Source organism: Ictidomys tridecemlineatus, chromosome 1 (assembly GCF_052094955.1).
Source record: "Ictidomys tridecemlineatus isolate mIctTri1 chromosome 1, mIctTri1.hap1, whole genome shotgun sequence".
Taxonomy (NCBI): domain Eukaryota; kingdom Metazoa; phylum Chordata; class Mammalia; order Rodentia; family Sciuridae; genus Ictidomys; species Ictidomys tridecemlineatus.
In genome coordinates this window covers 70,000,027-70,022,685 of record NC_135477.1, presented here as the reverse complement: position 1 = coordinate 70,022,685, position 22,659 = coordinate 70,000,027, and the positions used below count along the sequence as shown (strand labels likewise).

The 22,659-nt window shown below is 41.3% G+C and overlaps 1 protein-coding gene across 7 annotated transcripts in view; it reads left to right on the top strand.

Annotated features, from left to right (window-relative positions):
* Window positions 1-22,659, top strand: part of Rnls (renalase, FAD dependent amine oxidase) — a 387,611-nt gene that overhangs the window by 312,942 nt on the left and 52,010 nt on the right. For 5 of the 7 annotated variants that reach the window (XR_013436093.1, XR_013436085.1, XR_005728657.2 and 2 more), the window contains one exon: window positions 8,124-8,317. The exons of the other annotated variants lie outside the window; for them this stretch is intronic. Coding sequence is in view for 1 of the 5 variants with exons in the window: in XM_040273777.2 (XP_040129711.1) it covers window positions 8,124-8,317 (194 nt within the window). In the remaining 4 variants the exon portion in view is untranslated. The remainder of the gene's footprint in view (window positions 1-8,123; window positions 8,318-22,659) is intronic. 7 annotated transcript variants of the gene reach the window in all.

Here is a 22,659-nt window from a genome sequence, read left to right as displayed (position 1 = left end):
GCAGCCATGGTGTTTGATTTGTTCTGTATACACAGGATTAGGATAGACCCAAAACTCTAGTCCACTGACATTGTACACATAGTGAATCAGTGTGTGAGTGAGGGGCACTAATTTGAACTGCTTAAGAATATGCCATTTGGGGCTGGGGATAGAGCTCAGTTGGTAGAGTGCTTGCCTCCCATGTATAAGGCCCTGAGTTCAATCCCCAGCACTGCCAGGAAAAAAAAAAAAAAGAATATACCATCTCAAGGCAAGCAGAGGTGGTTCAGGCACATGGTTGATCAAGAAAGAAGAAACCTTAGAAATATGCCTAGGTAAATCACAAGTAGATCATGCAAACATGCCCATAGACAGGGAATTCACTCAACTTAGGTTTCTCTTGCTGATAGAGAAAGAGAAGGCCTGTGAGAGAAACCAGAGACTAAGTGAAGACAGTTATGAGCCAGGACACAGGGAGGGCAGTGCCATATGTATGGGGTTGTTTGAAGGGGCTGAGCAGGAAGGCATGATAATTATTCCCTCTATTCACCCTCTTCTGCAATGACACACCTACCTTGTATTGTAGCTGGTGGGTTAGGAAACGTAGCAATAATCAGAGGTGAAAAGATTGGGTTGAGAGAGAAAGATGTGACCTTATCCATGGATTAATCCATTTGTTAGATTAATAATTTAAATGGACTACTGGGAGGTACCTAGGCAGGTGGTACATGGATGAAGTAAATAGGTTACTGGGGGCATGAACTTTGGGAATCTATCTGTCCCTGGCCCCTTCTTTTCTTTCTGGAGCTGCCATGAGCTGAGCAGCTTTTCTCTGACAGATGTTCTGTCATGATGTTCTGGCCCACTTCAGGCTCAGACCAATGGACTCTGCCAACTGTGGACTCAACCTCTGAAAGCATGAGCCCCAAATAAACTTTTCCTCCTCTAAACTGCTCTTGTCAGGTATTTTGGTCACAGCAAGGAAAAGCTAACTAACACACCTTGGGAGTCCATATAAGGGAATAGTTAAATAACAGCTGCTATAGCGTCAGACAGACCAGGATCCAAACCCCTAATGTTGAGGTGGATGATCCTGGAAACATAGCTGAACATCTCTGAGCTAGCTCACTAGGGTGGAAGGGATCAGACACAAGTATAAGATTCTGACACATAGTTAGTGTTCTGTGTAGTCAAAATTATCATCATTACTATGTTTAGTTTGGACTCTTGCTTACAAGTAATAAAAATGAAACAAAGCTGATTTAGGTTAAAAAAAAAAAAAGGTGTTTTTTTGTCCCTGGGCTTTAGGTTGGTTCTGTCAACTCTGCCCTTCTCTGCACACCTGTTTCACCCTCTCCCGCAGCTTCTTAACTCAGGTCCACATCATGGTTGGAGAAAAGCTACCTCCTGACCCTTAAACTAGCTTGCTGTAAGTTCAACTACTCCAAAAAGAGACCAACGTGAGTCCTTTTCCTGTCTTCAATTTCACACTTCTGGGGGAAAGTTTCTGAGGAACTCACCTTGAATTGGAGCTACTTCTGTTCACTCACTTAGTGAGGGTGGTACGTGCACAGAGGCAGGGGTCAAATGACTCCATGGCCCCCAGAAGGCAACAGACATGGAGGGAAAATAGATGTGGGAGAGAGATCGTCACAAGATGGACAGATGCTGCAAAAATCACCTTCAAACTACTAGGATCATGAAAAAGGAACATTTAAAAATGTGAAGCAATACACAAAATGCCCTTCCTTATGAAAAAAAAATATTTCATACATATTATGATCATAAGCTATAAAGATTTATGGGGAACACAAAGAAATTGTTGTTATGCTATGGTGATGATTTTTTAATGCCCTTTGATTTAATAACAAAACTCTGTTGAATGTGGAAAGCTCCTACAAGGATTAATAACCCTTGAGCCTTTGCCACCTAACACCTTAGCAGGGATTAGTTGACAACTGGCTGAGAGCCAAGCCCCAAGGGAGCAGACCCAGTCCAAAAAGGGGAGGGGGAGGCCAAAAAATGCCCCCAGTGCTGGAGGCCAAGTCTCTTGCTCTTCACAATGTGTGGACACTGAGGCCCTCTCTTCCTGGCTCAGAATTCTGAAGCTTCCATCGTGTTTTCACAGAACATCAGTAAATTCCAGGCTGGAGACAAGGCAGCTACTAGAAAACTCCTTTGGTAATTAAAAAATAAATAAATAAATAAGCACTGGGCACATTGTGAAAAGGCACCAAGTGGTTTTGGGGGGCAAGACTGGTGACAGTTTCCAAAGGCCCTACAGACATTCTATAGAAACAAAGAATCTCACGCCCCCTCCAGCAGCCTCTGAGCCCATCTGGCACTCTGTCCCCAGTTCCCACCCTTGGGCCCAGTGAGGATGACCCGGGAAAAGTCTTTCCATTTAGTCTTTGGCACCCTGCTTCTGCTAGCTTGAATGTCAATGTGCTGCTTATTCTAATGTTTCCCTCAGGGATTGGGTAGGACAGATGGTCACTGTCATGTTAAAGCCAAAGACTTATGAAGCAACTTTGTGAGCATTGTGAGAGCTTAACTCCTACCCCAGAGACAGACCCCCTGAGACTCTTGCCTGGACAGGGACCGAGGCTCTGAAATGCAGTGGGTAAATCACATCCACAGCTCCCGTCTGCAGAGTAGACGCAGCACTTTTGATATTACTCAAGTTAGCTGCCCCAAGACACTGCCCAAATGTTCCTTTAAACACTGCTTTTATCATCAACAAAAGTATATATGGCCAGAACTCCAGAAAAATTCACTTTAGTCTAAGGGCTTTGAGTGAGTGTTCAAGACCCCGGCTTTACAAGATTCTAAGGTCTGCTGCTGGATCTTACCGTAATCACAACCCTGAATGTCACCCACTTGGACAGTTCCTGTATCCTATGGAGGATAGACCTACACAGCTATCTGTATAACACTTATGAAAGAGCCATGCATTCATTAAGGTAGTGGATTTAAAAATTGTCATAAACTTTATGGCTTTAAACAAATGATTATCTTGCAGTTGGGAGGTGAGAAATCTGAAATGGGTCTCATGAGATGAACTTCAACAGGTCAGTAGGGCTGTGTCGTTTTCCAGAGGCTCCAGGTAAAACTCCCCTGGAGTCCCCCCTTTTGCAGCTTACAGAGGCTTCCCACACTCCTTACTTGGTGGCCCCTTTCCATCTGCAAAGCCCGCCATAGCATGTCAAGTTTCCCCCCGGCATCATTCCACACTGACTCTTCTGCCTCCCCTCTTCAACATCTGAAAGATCCTTGTGATTATCTTGGGCCCTCCCTTGTCATCAGGATAATCTTGTTTTAAGGTCAACTGACTAGCAACCTTAATTCCACATGCAACCTTAATATCTCCTTGCCCTGAGGCATAACATGTTCTCAAGTTCTGGGGATTAGGATACGGACATCTCTGACACAGGCACTATCCTGCCCACTGCAAGCATCTATTATGTGCCAGATTTTAACCTACTTCACTTAATCCTCACTACAATCCTATGAAGCAGGTACTGTTGTTATCATCCCCGTTTTACAGATGAGGAGATTAGGACTCAGAGAGGGTCATTGGCCTAAGGGCACACAATAAATGGCAGATCAGGGACTCAATGTAAGGCTTGTCCAGCTCTGTCAGCCAATTTGACAAACTAAACGTGTTCTTCCTACCTTAAGGGCTTCGTATATGTTGTTCCCTCTGCTCAGAACCCACTTCCCTTCTTTACCTAGTTATCTTCTTCTCATAAACCGACTGTTACTTCCTCAGAGAAGCAGTCTCTGATTTCACAGATGAAGCCATGGACTTTATGTATCATAATTATGCTTTATTATTTGTGTGTGTTTCTTTCTGCAGGATAAAATTGCTTCTCCTTACCAGGGTCCTGCATGAACGAATCTCTGCCTTCTCCAGCTTCATCTTCCTCTCTGCCTTCTCCCTCACTCTGGCCATACTCATCTGATTTGAGCAACTTGAACTCACCAAGTAGCTCCCCACCTTAGGACCTTTGCACATACCTTTCCTCTAACTTGACTTTCCCACTGCTTTGCTTGATTAATTCCTTACTCTTCAGGCCCCAGCTCACATGTCACTCAAGAGTAAGGCTGGTCCAGGATTGCAACTTCTCTTTGGCCTGTGTATTTCCTTCAGGGTGCTTTATCACAATATCATGGCTATAATTACATGTTTATTTGTGTATTTATGTGCTTAATATCATCCTTGCCCCTATGCCAAATTTTAGGGCCTTGTACCATGTCTAATAATAAGTATCAGAGGATACTTAATATATTAGTGAAATAATGTAATTTGAGTCTGTCCTTGGTGTGGCTTTGGGGACATGGAAAACTATCAAACAGTCTATTTAGAGATACTGGGAAACTGTGAAATATTATTGCCTTTGATGTTCATAAGAAGTTCAAGACTCTTCTTTCTTTCTGCCTTTATGCACCATTCTTAATTAGCAAGACTGGTCAAAATCAGAGACTCTGAATAAAACACATAGGCCATTGTAGGAAAAGATAAATAAGCCTGTACTTTGGTAACCACCTCTTGTTTATTGTTATACAAGGATAGCTCTGATAGCTGAAAAACAAAGAAATTGGTCTAACGGATCTCAGGCATCAGTGTACATGAGAACCACTAGGAGTTCTTTATCTGTATTTCATGTGCAGAGATTCCCAGTCATAGTTCTGGTGTGGGGTCAGGGAGTTTGCATTTCTAGAAAGCTCCCACCACAAGGTTGGATGCTGATCTTCCTTCTGGTCTTTGGGCCATATTTGGCAGTGGTGTGTGGTTCTCAAACTTTGGTCCTTACTACCTGGAGCCCACAGTTGAAGTACGGTAGACCCCATGGCTGTTTTTACCAATTCTCACTAAAGTTTCAGAAACACTTGCTTTCAGACTTGGCTGCACATTGGAATCCCCTAAGGATTTTTAAAAACTACTAATGCCAGCATCTCACCCCTAGAGATTTAGATTTGACTGATCTGGAGTACAACCTGAGAGAAGGTTTAAAGCTCCCTAAGGGATTTGAATGCATGTGAAAGCTTGAGGTCTTCTGACCTAGAGTAGTGATTCTCAAATTCAAATGGCATCAAAATCACCTGGATGGACTTTTAACGCATGAACTCTTAGGCTGCACCCTCAGTTCTCAATTTAGTAGGTCTATCTGTGGCCTCAGAACCCGTATTCCTTACAAGTTTCCAGTGGTTGTTAATGACCCTGACCCAGGGACCACACTTTGAGAGCTGCCAATCTAGGTGAGGAAAACCAAATAGATTGACTTTTCCGATTTGAAAGCTCATAGAAATCATTGAGGATTTAGTAATTTGTGTTTGCAGCAAGATTTATGGTAGGGATAAGGAATTGCAAGATTGTATGTTATTAATAAACTCTTTGGTGACACCTTTGCTGCTAGACCACAGACTTAACATTGAATAGTGCGATCTGGACTATTTGGGTCCTAGTCCTGGGACAGAATGCAGTCTCCATAGTGTTGCTTACTTGGGCCATGCAACGAGCTTTGTATTGACAACCCCAGGCACTAATAAAATGTTCCTTTGTAAGGCATTGTTCTCTCTGCATAAATTTTCCTCAGCAACTTACAGAATAAGGAGGCTGATACAGATTAGGTTTTAAGTGTTCTTATGTCTCTGGCCAAAAACTATCTTCATTTCACCATGATTTGCAACAAAACAATACAAATGACAGTAACTTGGGTCAGCTGCTTACTGTGTTTGCCTAATTACCATATAGTAAAAGAAAAAAATAGTCAAAACACATGTCAGATTAGCTTGTGTGAGCTTTATTTGATTACAACAGTAACCTCCATTCTGTAGGCTAACCTTCATGGCTGGTTACACATGTAAAATGGTTGTCTGCTCACAACTTAAAGACATCAGAGGGAACGCTGGGTATTAGAGACATGGTAAATTATCCAATGCATTGATTTCCTGCAGTCAGGAATGGTTAAAGCTGAGATTGCTATTTTAAAGGATCTGTCTATATTCCTGCTTTCCTTGCTTCCAATATCCTAGCCATGAGAGGGCGGAGAAGAAAGGCGAAGGAACAGAAAGAAAAAAAATGGGATTTATATAAACATAATAAATCTGTTATATTACCTACATTACACACTGGATGTGTTTAAACAAAAAAAAAAAACTCTCAATTCAGAGCAATTGCTGCAAATCACACATTCCTGATTGTATGGCAGTATTCCTGGTGGGAAAGCCAGAACTAGTGAAGGATGGATTTTAGCATGTCCTATGTGCTTATTTATGGTGCAGCACATCATCAAACAACACTTCACAGGCTCTAAGCTGGCAAACTGGAAGGCTTTGAAGAGAAATAATGAGCTGAGAGGTTCATGACATGCTATTAAAAAGTTTGTGATTGGATTTGGAAAATCAGATGGGTCTCCAAGGGAAAGGGACCATTTCTGAGCCATTGCACTTAGAATATTTTTGAGCCCCAGAGCAGATATTTATGAGAAGGGAGAGTTGTTTTTGTCTCAAATCCAGGTTCTGACTCTGATGTGTAGCAAGGAAGCCGCTTTGCACTGCAGACCTGAAGTGCTGGAATTATCCATGATGTCACCTTTTTCTACTGATCTGCCTACCACCGCACAGAGGCATACTATTAGCTCTGTGACGTTTTTTTGCTTAATTCTCCCACATGCGGGCTGCAATTCCAGCCAAAACAAAGTCGGCAGGAGATTTCACAGCCACTGAATTGCTCAAGGTGCTCCAGGCTCAGTGAGATGGGGAGATCAGATTGGGATTCATGCATTAGGAATGAAAAGATGAACAGAAAGGAAAGGCAGCAGGACAGTGGGATTTGGGGTTGCCTGGTGTGTGTGTGAAGCTTTTGGTCTTCCAATCAGTGATTTGATGTTCCTTTTTCGCCTTGGAGATCTGCAGTGCTTTTCTGGCATATGTGATGGAATAAAGCACCCTGTTCCATTTCCAGTGGTGAACCAGGGAGACCTGCTAGCGAAACTATAAAGACATTTTAGGATATGAGTTAATGAAAGAGAATGGTATTTAAAAAGAAACACACACACACACACACATGCATATACACACTCAGAGTAATACGTAACTAGGCAAGCTCAAGATGAAGTTGTGGTGAAGCCATTTTCCCCATTGCAGTGACACTTTAACTCTTTAGATCCCGGAGTTCTCCTGCACTTACGCAGCCTGAAAAGATGGTTCCACAGCCGCCACCATAAGGCCAAGTGGCACAGTACGTTGAATCAGGAAGGACTAGCACACTTGATGAGTGCTATGATCCTAAGCTCAAAGCACAGGGTCTCTGAGATCCTTCTGTCTCACTCACATTTCCCCACAAATTCCATAATCACAAACACATGACCCTTGCTTCCAGATCTTCGGGATTGACTGCAATCAATCAATCAAACTGTAGGGCTGAGCCATTGCTCCACGAAAGATTATTTGTGATCATTAGGGAAAAAAGAGGGCAGAGCTTAAAATGATACGCTAATCAAAAAGGAACAACTGCTGCCGCTTCTCCAGCTTACTTCGCAACAGTCACATGGAAGATGGTCCATTTCCAAGCCTGGTCCAGCCAAACTCTCAGATGGAGAACTCTTTGTTTCTTATGGGCAAATCTGTTTTTTTTTTTTCCTTCTCTCTCTCTGTCTCTTTCTTTCTCTCTCGCCACTGTGGGAAAATGAACTTTTTTTTCAGTCACCCCTGACATCTGACCACTCCACTGATCACGAGGACACTGCGGTAAACCACAACTCAACTGGAAATTCTCTCTCTTAGGCACTGTTCCCGTACTTTGGATGGCACCATCCCTGGCTCTCAGTTTTGCCTTTCCTCTATGGGGTCTCCATTTCCCTTGTCTACTCAGAGGGAGTGGTCTTGCCCTGATGTCTCCAATTGGGCTTCTCCTCAAAGTAAGCAGAGTGCCAAAATGACACCAGTTTTCCCAGCCAAGCCCTCAAAAAATGGCCCATTTATACATGGTGTCCTCAAAAGAAAAAAAAGAAAAATAGCATGAAAACTTTAAACATCCTGCAAAGGGAGGGGGAGCGCCAACTCTCTTGATTAATATTGAGATGATCCAGCAGGGTTTATACATATTCCTTCTGTTTGAATCATCTTGTTTTTTGTAGCTGTTTTACACCTCCAGGATCCTGCCATCTGCCTACTCTAAAGAAACACAGCAAAGCCTTCCAAAAACAATGGTTGAGAGGGAAAAAAAAAAATGTGATCAAACCCAAGAAATCGACTTCTCTGCACCCTTTTGGTTACTGCTACTCTTCCTGGAGAGAAGACAGTGTGGTGTGGCCCAGAGGTTCAAGCCGTGGTAGGTTCACCTCCTAATAACCCCCCCCCTGCACCCTGTCACGCCATCAGGCTGACAAGAGAGAACTTGGTGTACAGATCTGCCTGCCCTCTTGGCTGAGAAAGGAGGAGGAGAAGGAGGGGGTGGGCGGCGCCCTGGGCAGTTATGTCCTACTCAGATCTGGTGTGTGTCACTGGAATATAGGTCAGCATTTGCTGGACACCTCAAGGCAGGCTGGAAGCCTGCAGACCTCAGAGCAGGCCCAGGTCTCCCCACCCACGTTCTCTTCTTGCACAAAACAGGTTAACAAGCCCAAAACACATTGAGAGAGTCCTGCAGGACAGATGAAACCAGTCTTCGCATTTTGCACACAAATCTGGGGAAATCTAAAGCTTAGCAAGGGCTTTATCAATCCTGGGGTTGGGCCAAGGTGCAGGCTGTAGTTCAGATGGCCTAGCCAAATGCAGCTGCTGGCTATTCACGCTTCCCTTGGGGACTTTTCCTCAACCCCTCATTTAGATAGTGGAGTGGATGGGTAATGTACACGTAGCCACTGAGGATGATTTGAAAAGCAAAATGACTTTCAATTACCATGCAGTTCAGGTGGAGGCAGAGAGTACAGAAAAGGTTTTCTTTCCAACAGCAAAATGAGGTGGACAGAGAGCTGCTGGCTTTGCAGAGAAATGATTACTTTAAAGGGCTATTGGCTAATGCTTCGGGCTGGACACTTAGGCTCAGCTACTTCCCTTTCCCCCACAGTTCATAGAGGGATAAAGATGTTACATGAATTGGATTTTTCTTGTGAATTAAAACATTGATGTCCTGATTTGGGATAACAAGCATTGCCAAGTTAGTGCTGAGCAGACAGAAAGGAATAAGTCTAAGGTTTTTGCCTTTGGGGATATGCAAAAAATGTCCAAAAAAAAATGTTCCATTGATTGTCCAAGGTCATTGGGACGTGCTTGCTCAAAATGGAACTCAAGACTCCCAAATCTCAGTGTCTGAATAACTGTTCTTTAACTAAAACAATGAAAATAAAGTGAATTGGCAGAGGATATTGTTCCTGGCCAAGAAAGCAAGCAGAGCCAAGAAAAATGGGATTTTCTTTAGGCTGACATCAAATGCCTCAGTAATAGTCTTCTAAATTGAGTTTATTATTTTCAACACAAGCATATTTGTGATTTCCCATCATGCAAGTTAAATTTAAATTTAGTGAGTATTGCTGAGTGTGGTGGTGCACACCTGTAATTCTGTCTCCTCGGCCGAGGCAGGAGGATCACGAGTTCAAGGCCAGTCTGGCCAACTTAGCAGGACCCTGTCTTAAAAATATAAAATAAAATAAAATTTTAAAAATAGTATCTGCTAAGTTCCTGCACCATGCAAGGCATTTTTCCACAATGTATGATTTAGTCCTTACAAAACCTAGAGGGTCAGAAATCATTATCACTATTTTACTAATGAGATTTACTAGGATTAAAGTCCTGCTTGAGGTGTAAGTAGAACTGAGACTCAAACTCAGCTTTCCTAACTCCCTCTGGGTTTCACAACCATTCAGCTTATAAATAGCATCTTGTTTTATATGTTCATATGTAGGTCGATTGTTGTAAATTTAAGCTTCCAGATAAAAACAACTATGAGCTAAAATGGAGATTTCTTTAAATTACCTACTTACAATATTGTTCCCAAAGATAAAGATTCTAACATGTATTTGTATGGGTCAAGATTAAATAGTGCATAAGTTTATAAATAAACTCTATGAGAAGTTACATAACCTGATTAAAATCTGGTCTGGTATTTAAAATGCATTGATATATCCAGATATAAAGTACTTTAGACCTTATAAGAAAAGAATATTGGCTTAAAAATTTGACAATTTACAGATGTTAGCAAACATGTGATTCAATGCTAAGTGCATATTGACAAGGCAGGGAGACAGAAGTTAATTCAGTCAGCATCTTAGTTGGAGAGGTTGTATGCCAGCCTTTCTTAAAATAGAGAGGGACATAGTGTAATTGTTTCTCTATTTTTTGCTTTTCCTTTTTGAAAAAGGAAAGATATGGGGATAGGAGAAATAAATTAAAAGTTCTAGGAGTACTGCTGGGCACGGTGCACACCTGTCATCTCAGTGACTCTGGAAGCTGAGGCAGGAGGATCACAAGTTCAAAGCCAGGCTCAGGAACTTAGCAAGACCCTGTCTCTAAAAAATAAATAAATAAATAAAGGGCTGGGAATGTGGCTCCGTGGTTAAACACCTCCTGAGTTCAATCCCTCCCGCAAAAAGAAAAAAGAAAAAAATTAGTTCCAGGAATACAGATGTGAAAAAATCGACGGCACCAACGCTCACCATCCAGGAGGGGAGGGAGACGTGTGACCAAAACGTAATGAGGGATGAAGAAGTAGGAATGTGTGGGAGGCACAAAACCAGCTCAGAGAAGGACGTCATGACCCCCAAGACAGTGAGAGAGAAGGGATGGGGTGGGAAACCCCCACAAAGAGGAAAACTGGACCTAGAATTTACCCACTTCAGCCAAGTGGGTAACGGAAGAAAGGAGAAGTCTGTAAGAAAAAACACGGAGCAAACAGGTTGAAGTTTGGGCTTAGGAAGAATCTAAAGCTGTTGCAGGGCACAGCACAGGATAAGTGTGGGGAGAAACCAAGTAGTGAATTTGCTAGGAGGTTGCGTATGCGAGGAGCCACCCTCTGGTTTTAAAACCAGACATGAGTTTCTGAAAATTTGCTTCTGTGGTGTAGGTCATCTGATCAACAAAATGAAAAGCTGGTTGTTTCCAAAAAGTAATTAAATAGACAAACTCCCAGCATAATTGCTCTTTTTTTTTAAGGAGGAAGAAATAAATAGTTCCAGATATGAAAAGGGACAGTGAAACAGAAAAAGTAAATATTTTAAAATCTTAAGAGAATCACATGAACAACATTAGGTCCATATATTTGAAATCTTGGATACACTGTACAATTTTTAGAAAGCATAAATTGTGAAAGTTAACTGGAGAAGAAATTGACACTCAGTAAACCTATAACAAGGAAAGGGGGAAATTAGGGCTGGGGTTGTGGCTCAGTGGTAGAGCACTTGCCTCACTTGTATGAGGACCTGGGTTCCATTCTCAGCACCACATAAAAAGAAATAAATAAAAATAAAGGGAAAAAAAAGGATCATATCAAACTTTTTAAAAGGGAGGAATTAAATCAATAGTGGAAAATATGTCATAAAGGAGTACAATTTTAGAGACAATAATTTTTTTCCCCAGAATCAAAAGAATCAGGCTCAGCAACTCAGGAGTCTAAGGCAGGAGGACTTCAAGTTAGAGGCTAGCCTCAGCAACTGAGCAAGATAAAAAATAAAAAGGGCTGGGAATGCGGCTTATTAGCTAAGTACCCCTGGGTTCAATTCCTGGTACCAAAACAAAAACCAAAAAACATATCAAAGGAAAATATAATAACCTTTAATATTATAAATATAAAAATATTTCATAATATTTTACAAAGTCAGATAAGGACAGAATGATCAATCTTGCTTATGGGCAGAGATACAAGAATGTTAAATATTAGTAAGTGATCCAAAGTGACCATGAACAAATATCATAAGATAAATATCATATGGCATTCAAGAATTGTTTAACTTTGAAAAATCAATTATGTAAGTTATCACATTGACATACCACATAGACAATGGAAAATATTTAATAAAATTCTGTACTTACTTGTGATTAAGAAAAAAATTTTTTTCATACCAGGTATTGAACTCAGGGACACTCAACCACTGAGCCACATCCCCAGCCCTATTTTGTATTTTATTTAGAGACAGGGTCTCACGAGTCTTAGTGCCTTGCTAAGTTACTGAGAATGGCTTTGAACTCACGATCCTCCTGCCTCAGCCTCCTGAGCCACTGAGATTTACAGTCGTGTGCTACCATGCACAGCTAAAAAAATTTTCTTTTCTTTTTTTTTCTTTTGCCAACTGGTTTGAATCATAGCTCCATGGCTTATTAATTATTAAATTTTAATTTGGGTAAAAATAATCTAAGCTTTATATGAAAAAGGAAATGAATAGCTTAAAGGAGGAATGGGAGTGGAAGCCAAGGGAATAATTAGGAAGAGGTCATCGTAGCAAAGCCAGGTAGGCGATGAGAGGTGTAGAAAGCTGGAAAAAAGTCCCCACGGTGGCAACAGAGGAGAGAGCGGATTTCAGTGACAACTAAGGGAAGATTGGCAGAGCCTGGTGATTGACTAGCTGTGGGAGGATGGTTGTAATGAAGACAAAGGAGACTATTATGACTCTCAGCTTTCTGGACTAGGTGGCTGTTTGGATGGTAATTCATTTAAATAAAAATAGAAAAAAACAGTTTGAAGATTTGTCTGAAATTAGCAAGGCTTTCTTCTTGCATGAGGGGTGAAAAAACTGTTTAAGAGAACTGAGTGGCAGCAGCCTAGAGTTAAGCTTTTGCAATCACTGGGTATATTGATATCAAGAAAGAGAGAGGGGAAAAGGGGTCAGTGGGGTTAACCTGCAGCTTTCAAAGGCCAGACTAGCACTTAGGGTCTGGCAGAGTAGCCACTCAATAAAGGTTTGAGTAAGTAGTCCAAAGCTCCCAGTGGTTTGCTTAGTATATGGATCTGTAAGGAGAGGAAGTTTTGGGATACCCGGAATCAAAGAGATAAGAAAAAATAAAGGTTACTTCATAATAAAGATTACATAGACATAAGTAGTGCCCAATAATGGTAACAATCAGGATAAAAGTACTTCTAACATTGAAAACACAGCAAAGAGAAAAAGACATTTCTACTTTTTTGTCTTCTTAAATTTTGCTCTATCATATATTTCATTAAGTATTTATGGGTAGTTATTACATTTTTGCATTGAAGTTAAGTTTTTGTTCACCAAATGTTTAATTTTATATATAGCAAAACATAATATTTCAGTCCTCACTGATTCCAGTGTGCCCAAGGCCCTGGGTCCACCTGCTGCAACTTCCAAAATTGCCTTTTTCTTCTTCCTCCTTCATTTCTCCAATTTTCCCTCTCAACTTAATAACATCCATGGATGTCCCATCCACTATGCTGTAGCTTGAATATGTTTTATAATCTATAGAAACAAACCACACCAAATCATTATTTTTATTACATAAGCACAGTGCAAGCAATTAAATATGTACACCATCAAGAAATTAACTGACTAAACATTTCCACTCGGGCTGAGAAAAGAATGGATTCAACTGTAGGACTCTTCCAAAGCAGTAATATCCACTGAAGGCAGCATCAGGCATCTATGGAGAGGCTTTGGTAATAATAAGACCAGTATTCTTCAAAATGGTTGAAAATAAGGAATGCTAAAAAAGTTTGAGTGGCCCATCTAGAGTTTGGGTGTCCATTTCATAATTGCCTGGTGCTTACACTTCAACCTCTGGGACATCAGATTTCAGATGGCATTACCCAGGGACCAAACTCATATCAGAAGGAGAATGTACTAGAACCCTTTGCCAGGAACAGTCTCCTGCTGATCCAATCCAAGTGGCAAGATCCACAGCAGGACAAAGGAACTTTTGAAAGGCACTTGAAAAGAGTTCAGTTACTCTGCGGTTAACCCATCAAAGGCGTCTTCCTGTAACCCAGAGGACAGCAGGCCTCGACATGTGCTGGCCATTTGGAAAACAGATTCATACAGAGCAGATCAAAGATTTCAGGAGAGCCCCTTGCCTTGAAAAGATGAAGCCTTATGAAAATCATTAAGCAATTCATTGATATTTATTTGCTTACACTGTGCTTCAGCAAAGCAGGCAGGAAGATGAGGATGAGAGCCATTGACCCAGTTTCAGAAGGGGCCCTAGCTCAGAAAAGAAGGGTTCCCTTACATGCCTGAGTTTAAAGAGACTTTTAAGAGGACATCCTACCACATGGCTGGCATACAAGGCTGTCTTGGCTCCCTTCAACTGTGAATTAGGTTAACAGCCACCTCAAGCTTCTTAGAAACCTAGAAATCCCCAGGCAGTTAGAGAAATTCCATGGAGCTAAGAAAACCTTTGCAATCTCCGAGCTTTAACCAGAAAACGATATTTCCCAACATCTTCTTTTCTCCATCTGTGGGACTTTGTGTAATTTACTCCCAGCCTCGTAAAACATGGGTGCCCCATAATCTGTCCTTCCCAATGCACAAAACTCATGTCTGAGATCCTGTAGACCAGGAAATGAACAAAGAGCAAAGCCGTATTTTCACCTTGGAAAATACCAGGTTATTGTGCATGGAGTTTCTTCTAAAACCAAACTCATTCCTCCGCCCGATAGAGGGAACTTTGCTTGCTTTAAAGTTTACCAAAGTAGTCCCTTCTGAGCCTCAACTTCTCCTTTATGTGGAAGCAAAATTCCTTTGATCAGAGACCAGTCCAACAGAATGCCATCATCCTTACACTTGGGGCTTTTAAATGCTTGTACTTGCTTCATCTGTGCTGTGGAAGGTACCCGATGCAAAACCTCTGAAGCCCAGGGGGCCCTGGGGAGGAGGCTGACTCTAGGGAATTGGACTCCGCTTCTCCCACATTACAGAGGTTGCAAATCTACCCTCAAATATTCAACACATATGTTCTGAAATTCATTAAGTCCAAAAATTAAGAAACAAATTTTTAAAATCCAGCATTGGTTCTTGTACAAAGCAGATAGTCAAGAAATGCTTGTTGACTGTTTAATTTGTTAGCTGATAAATGTGAGAAATACAGTCTGCTATGTACCACCGGACAGCTGATGTTGCTGGGAAGACATTTGTCTCGTTTGCCATTATGCAAGTTTGAGAAAATGAATTAGCCAAACCCTGCCTGTGTTTGAAGAACAACCTTTATCCAAAGGTCTTCTTAAAACTCTCCTCTTTATTATTTGGGGATGGGGAGGACACAAATGTCACTTGGCTTTAAATTGTCTATTAACTTTTTATTATCTCCAAATAAATTCTCAAAGGGAAGAATTTTGGCATAATATATATTTTCGTATATGGGGGGGGGGTGTCTTTCATGATCCAGGATTCTTGCTCAAAGCAAATACTAAGTAATTGTTGACCATGGACATTAGAATTATAGTTTGGTTTGTATCATATGGTAGCTAAGCTTGCAATACACAAAAAGTATAATTCTCTGCTACTTTCCTATACTTAGAAGATATATTATTTTAAAAAATCTTTTTCTGTGATTTCAAGGTAGTTTTGGATACCAGTACTTAAATATTTATGCGGTAAGATAGCAAGTACATAAATATTATCACCACATATATTGCAACATGGCTGTGATATTTTCTGTTGCTTGATGGAGACATTGGCTAATTCCTAATAGGCCTCATGACAGCTGTTTCTATAGTAGATGGAGCAGTCTTAATTATAATTACTTCATCTTTGTAGATGAAGTAATTAGTCTTTTCAGAGTAGAGTATTACCCCTTCCCCACGGTTCACTTTTTGTGTATTTAGTTACTTATAGTCCTGTGGTCCCAAAATACTAATATTTGTCTTAACTCTTTTTGAGGTGTGTGTGTGTGTGTGTGTGTGTGTGTGTGTGTGTGTGTGTGCGCCTAGGAGAGAAAAGACGGAGACTGCATTCACATAATTTTTATTAAATATATTGTTATACTTATTTTATTATTAGTTACTGTTGTCAGTCTCTGACTGGACCTAATTTATAAATCAAACTATATCAAAGGTATATAAATGTGGAGAAAAGCACAGTATATAGAGTTTGGTACTATCTGCAATTTCAAGTATTCACTGGGGGTCTTCAGATGAATCCCCCCAAGATAAGGGAAGATGTTGTACAAGATCTAGTCTATGATGCTTTTTTGTACTGAAGGAAGGAAGAAAGAAAATTTTTAAAAAGTAAAAGAAGAAACTCTATTAAAAGTGTCTATATATGTGATTTAACTGTTTATTAATACAGATATGAACATACTAAAAATGTCAATATAGTATATTTAAAAGAAAATAAAAATCATCCCCAGAAATATAATTTGAGGATCTTTCTCTCCTAAGACTTGGTTATCAATAACCACTTTACCCAACTCTGACTTCCAAGTCTAAGAAAAACTCAGTCTTTCAAAATTAGAGACTTCTAAGTAGTTCTGTAACTTAGTGGCACCTTCAGTGGGGATGCTCTTCAAGAAGGAAGCCTAGGAGATGGGCATCTGTAGATGCTGGTTCTGGTCACAGCTAGGCCACTAGCTAGGCCACATCATTTAGTGGTCCTTGCCCTGGACTCTGCAGGCATCACCTCCCTCTGTGCATCACTCTATCAAGGTGGGGGCTGTTTATTTTATTTGCACAGGGCTGGTACTTGCATGATAAGTGCTCAATGCTTTTTTGCGGATTAAGTGACTTACTATATCAGCTTTATGAAATCAACGCATAGTGCCACTTACTGTGTGAAGAACCTGAAGTGGGAAGAGAAGAAGGAATTGTTTGAAGACTCAGTAGAGTCTGACCCAAACTGCTGCCTCCTTGGCCAGTGTCTGTGTGGAGCAGCCCTTACCGGGGCACCACCCTCCTCATTATGTCTGAGGGCTATCTTCAAGGGTAAACTTTCCTTTCGCTGGCAGGTTAAAGAAACTCTTTCCATCCCTTGAGACTTAGCTAAAAAGGCTAAACCATCAAGACCTATAAAATAGTGTTTCCCTGTGACCTTCTTTCTAAATCAGGAAATGGTTACTTAGGCCCCATAAAGCCAGCTCAGAACTCAACCTCCTCCTCCTTTATCAAGACTTCCTTGACTTGGAAAGTGGTTTCTATGACAAGAAGTGTGCCAACAGTTTTTACAGGCGCCAAAGCCTCCACCTCTTTCTTAAAGGAGACAGGACTTTTTCTTCTCCAGAACTTGATGATACGGTTAAACAAAACCCAACCCTTATCAAACAATGGTACACCACAGGTTCCTCAGAGTATTCTAGAAACCTTGCCATATCTTAGGTTTTTAACATATTACATCAAACATGTGACATAATTGTTTACTATCAATCATCACATAAATATTCTACTCAAAGACCAAAGATTTCTAAAGAGGTAGACAGTAAGCAGAGAGTAGCAAAAACTTACTACATATAACTTCTTAATTAAGTAAATGTATTATGTTTACAGCAGCCCACAGTTATAACAAGACCTGAAATAGCACATGACTCCCCAATCCAAAACCTGTGTTATAGTGAAATTTAGTACAATAGGATTCCTCATATGCAATAATTTTACCAGATGAATCAAGAGAAATATTGGTACATATTGATCATTTTTACTGAATCCACACAGTGACAAAAATCAATGGAAAGAATTTGGAGGGAAACTAGTAGTAGATTAATTACTCTGTGATACCAATGGAAAAATTCCTGAATCTGGGTGGATGGGTAGATGGGGTGCATTGATAAATTAATATAAACACATTTATAATGCTGCAGTTGAGATTACAATATTATCCAGGAAGCTGCCATGCATTCATATTAAATAAGATATTATATGTAAATCACACTACCCAATGTTTGGCATGTGACTTTGGTTTTGTTTTAGCCGTAGTCACTGATTCCCACCGAGGCTCTTAGGAGGAAAGCTTATAATAAAATTATAAAATTGGATATCACCCCTGGTTTGACCATGTTTATCATTAGTGGAATTTATTTTGGATCTATGTTAGAGATGAATTTATTTCTATGTGAACCTCATAAAACACAACTGTCAAATATGTCCTCTCCTCCATGCCCAGCCTACTGAAATGTCACTCATTCTGCAAGGCTTATCTTGAACGCTACCTCCCCCATTAGGTCTTTCTTGATCTCTCCTCGTAAACAAACATTTTCTTGCTGTATCAAGCCTTAAAAACATTTGTTCTTGCCCCCCAGATGATACTTACCTGGCTCTGCCTGTTTTATTACTATCTCTTTGCTTTATCCCCTATTAGATTTTAAGGCCCTTGAAAAACAGGGATCAGCCTTATCTTTATATTTCCTACAGGCTGAGCACAGGGCGTTGAACTTAAGAAGCTCAATAAAAGTGTGTTGAGTTGCAGTGAATCGTGACCCTCCCTGGCTACCAGGCCCTCAGCCAGCTTTGGAGTGCAGGACACAATAGGTCCTTGTATTCACTGCTGTGCACACCCACAAACATACACTAAACACCTGCAAACACAGGGACACTCAGTTACTTGGCAAATACTTGCCCTCCCAGGGTGTCTTCCCTTTTGAAGAGTCTTCTCTGTCTGACAGCTGGCCTGCTGCTCCTTAGATGGGCACTCCCTGGAAAGGCACATCTCTGCAGAAAATGGCCAAAAATCACCGCACCAGCAACCAAGGGCAGTGAAGGGTGAAGAGTCAATGCCAGGAATGTGCTTTCAGGCTTAAAGATGAGAGGGAAACTGGGGAGCATTGCAAAGGGGGCAAATGTCCTTGCATTTGCACTGATGCCTCCTCCCTATCCCTTCCTGGTCCCTTCTCGTGTCCTTCTTGACCCTTCCTTCTCCTTCCCCTGCACCCAATCCTCCACTGTCCTTTGGTCTTGCAGAGCTTGGAATTCAATCTTAATCCCCAGGGAGGGGCATCCGCTCTGGGGAGGTCACGACTGTCTCCCACTTCCTCTGTGGGATGCTCTCACAAGATGCTGTGGCGGCAAAGCTTGCTGCTCTTTATTAAATACAAATTGTACTGACCAGTTTCCAGGAAATTTAGTGGAAAGTTGATTCCCCCCAAACCCTCAAGACATTTCCCAGATCCGGAGAGGATTATTATTATTGCTATTATTATTTACAAAGCCCACATCTTTAAAAAAAAAATTTTTTTCCTTAAAAGAACAAGGTAGAGCAAGTATAAGCCTGCAGCTTCCAGAATATGTGCTGACATCCTGCTTTCTTCACGGGAATAAAATAACCTGGCAATTCTGTTTGGACGGCAAGATAGAGGGGAGCTGGCCTCTTCTGGAAGTCCAGACAGGTTGCCAGATTTGGCAAATGAAAACATGGGATGCCTCATTGAACTTGAATTTCAGATAAGTAATGCAAAATGTTTCAGTGTAAGTATGTCCCGTGCAGTAAGTTTCAGTGTAAGTATGTCCCATGAAAACATTTTTTTTTTATCTGAAATTCAAATTTAACTGGTCATCCTTTATTTTACCAGGCAAACCTAATCCCAGAGAAAGTCAGGACAGTGAAGAGATTTCCACCAACAAAAGCTTCTTTTAAAGCCCTAGCTGAATGGCTTTGGACGACATTTCAACTCAGGCTCTACATTTTCCCTGGAGTGTGAGCTCGATGTCATAGAATAACAATTGGGAGAATGAACATTCAGTGAACATTCTGCCCCTTCCCTGCCCTCCGCAGCCTGTGACAAAATGCTCTCTCTTAACCAGCTGAGGAGTAAAAAAGTTTTCTCTTTAAAGATATTTTTCCCCTCCGCTTTCACTGTTTCTTGGATTTGCTGGATAACTGCTTTTGCTAATTGTTTGCAGCCCACAGCCCAATTTGGCCTGCCAACTATGGAGGCGTGGTGGTGGGCTTAATGATAAAGAGTAAGGAGATTAAATCAAGTAGTCCTGGTTTGGGATCCCAACTCTGCTACGTCCTGCCTGAGAAACATCAGATAAGTTGCTTAACTTCTCTGGCCCTCAATTTCTGCATCAGTAAAATGAGGGGCTCATGGAATTGCATGGAGTGACTTAAGATTGAAGCAGGCAGTACTTGTCTCAGTATCTGGCACATAATTGATACTTTTTTTTTTTTTTGTACTGGGATCAAACCCAAGGACACTCAGCCACTGAACCACATCCCCAGCCCTTTTTATATTTTATTCAGAGACAAGATCTCTCTAAGTTGCTTTGCACCTTGCTAAATTACTGAGATTGGCTTTGAACTCCTGATCTTCCTGCCTTGGCCTTCTGAGCTGCTGGGAATACAGGCATGTGCCCCCATACCCAGCGATACTCTTTTAATATTAGTCTCGTCAGACATGGTGGCAAACACTTGTAATCCCAGTGACTTGGGAGGCTGAAGCAGGAGGAACGCAAATTCAAAGCCAGCCTCAGCAATTCAGTGAGTCCCTAAGCAATTTAGCAAGACACTGTCTCAAAATTTAAAAAAAAAAAAAAAAAAAAGGAAGGGATGTGGCTCAGTAGTAAAGCACCCCTGGGATCAATTCATGGTACCAAGGATATATATACACACACAAACACATTATTTTTTTCTTTATTGTGTCACACATCACAGGTGACACTTAGAATTGAGTCTGTCTGAGTCTGAGACTTGGAAACACAGGAACACAGGTTCTAGAAGATTATTAAGTCCTTGGATTGGAGGAAGGGATAGCTTGGTTGAAAGATGGCTCCATCACCCCCACTCCTGAGGACCTAGTCTTGTTCCGTCCTGCAGCAGCCTGGTGAGCTGATGACCTCCAAAGCCGATCATCCGATTACCAATGGACTTGGATTAGATCACCAAAAATTTACCCATACTCAGAAGGCTACTTTAAGAAGTAGGAGGAAGCAGGAGAGAAGAAGGAGTAGATAGAGACAAAAAGAGAATGTCTGGACTGTGTGTTTATGGGAATCCTTGTCTACATGGGCATGGAGGCCACATGTTTGGGGCAGTTGTCTGGGTGCCATTTTTCTGGTGGTTGTTCAGGTTCCCTCCCCTCAAACCTCCTTTGGTGGTTCAGGTTCAACTGAGGCCCAGGTAATCTAGGCCTAAACCCATCAGATCATCAGATCCCCTTGACCAAGACATGGGTGGAAAGGTGGACACAAGATTCAAATGGAGCTAATCAACCTCCAGGCTTTATGTTATTTGGAGATAGAGTCACAACTTGCCTCCCTGGCTCCTAGTACTTGATCTTGGAATCAGCCCATTCGTAGCTTCTGGCACTCTTTAGGCCAGTCTCAACTTGCTTATTTACCACCATTCAGGGGTTTCAGCCTTCAGCCCCTAGCAACCCTGACATGCTTGTTCCCAGTTGTACTGCCTTACAGGGAAATTGTCACTGGCTGATTATGTACAAGTGATTACCTGGCCCTGTGCTGAGAATTTCACTCCATGAAATAATCCAGCAAACCCATTTTACAGTTGATATGACTGAGACTCAGAGTTGCCATAACAAAATCCTACAGACTGGGTGGCATAAGCAACAGAAACTTGTTTCCTCATGGTTCCAGAGACCAGGAGTCAAGAGATCAAGGTGTTGGCAGAGTTGCTTCTTCAAGACCTCACTCCTTGGCTTACAGTGTGTCTTCATGTGACTTTTTGTCTATACAAAAATGTGTCTATGTCCTACTCTCTTCTTCCCTTAAGGAGCCCAGTCATAATATACTAGGGATCTCCAGTTCTAGCGACCTATTTGAACTTAATTACCTCTTCAAGGACTTATTTCCAAATGTAGTCACATTCCATTGAAAGGTTAGGTCTTCAACATACAAATTTGGGGTACTGGGAGGGGGACAAAATTTGGTCCACAGAGGTGTAATTAAGCCACTCACTCATTCCGGCTCATACAGCTGCATACACTGAGGAGCTAAACTCATACTCAGGTCTTGTGCCTCCCAAGTACAGAATTCTTTATTTCTTGTGACTTCCATTTTCTCATCCCAGCCAGACCCTCAGGAACCATCTGGCCAAACAACACCACTGCACCTGCTAGGCTGGGAGCCACCAGACACACAAAAGGAGAAAGATGCATGGCTATATCTTAATGTATGACCCAGGACAGACAAGAAAGAAAGCAAAAACAAGAGCATAAATTATTATAAGAGCCACCGTAATCATTTAGTAAATAGTAATTCCTTTCTCTCCCTTTGAACAAGGCCCATAGCAGCATATGAGAAGCAACATAAGAAAGAGATGAGGAAAACACGAGCTGGTTGCAAAGGAGGGTGAGATTGCAATCAGTGAGGGTGGGATTGGCAGTTGGAGAAGGGGAAAGAGAGAAGGAAGATGGGATCCCCAAGGGTTTCCAGGATATGTTTGCACACAAGAATCCAACTGAAAGGAGGTGAGTCCTGGCTTTACCACCCCTAGGCTTTGTCATCGTAGGCAACATACTTAGCCACAGTTTTCTCATTTTTCAAACGGGAAGACAGATGGAGCATGCCTAATCTGAAAATCCAAAAGCTGAAACTTTTTGAGTGCCTACATGAAGTCACAAGAGGAAAATTTCACACTTGACTGCATGTGATGGGTCACTGTCAAAACACAGGCAAACTAAAAATATCGTGGAAAATTACCTTTAGCTATGTGGTTAAATTGTATATGAAAAATAAATGAACTCCATGTTCAGAATTGAGTCCCATCCGCAAGATATATATGAAAACCTTTCAAAATCTAAAAAATCCAAAATCCTGATCCTAAACATTTCAGATAAAGGACACTC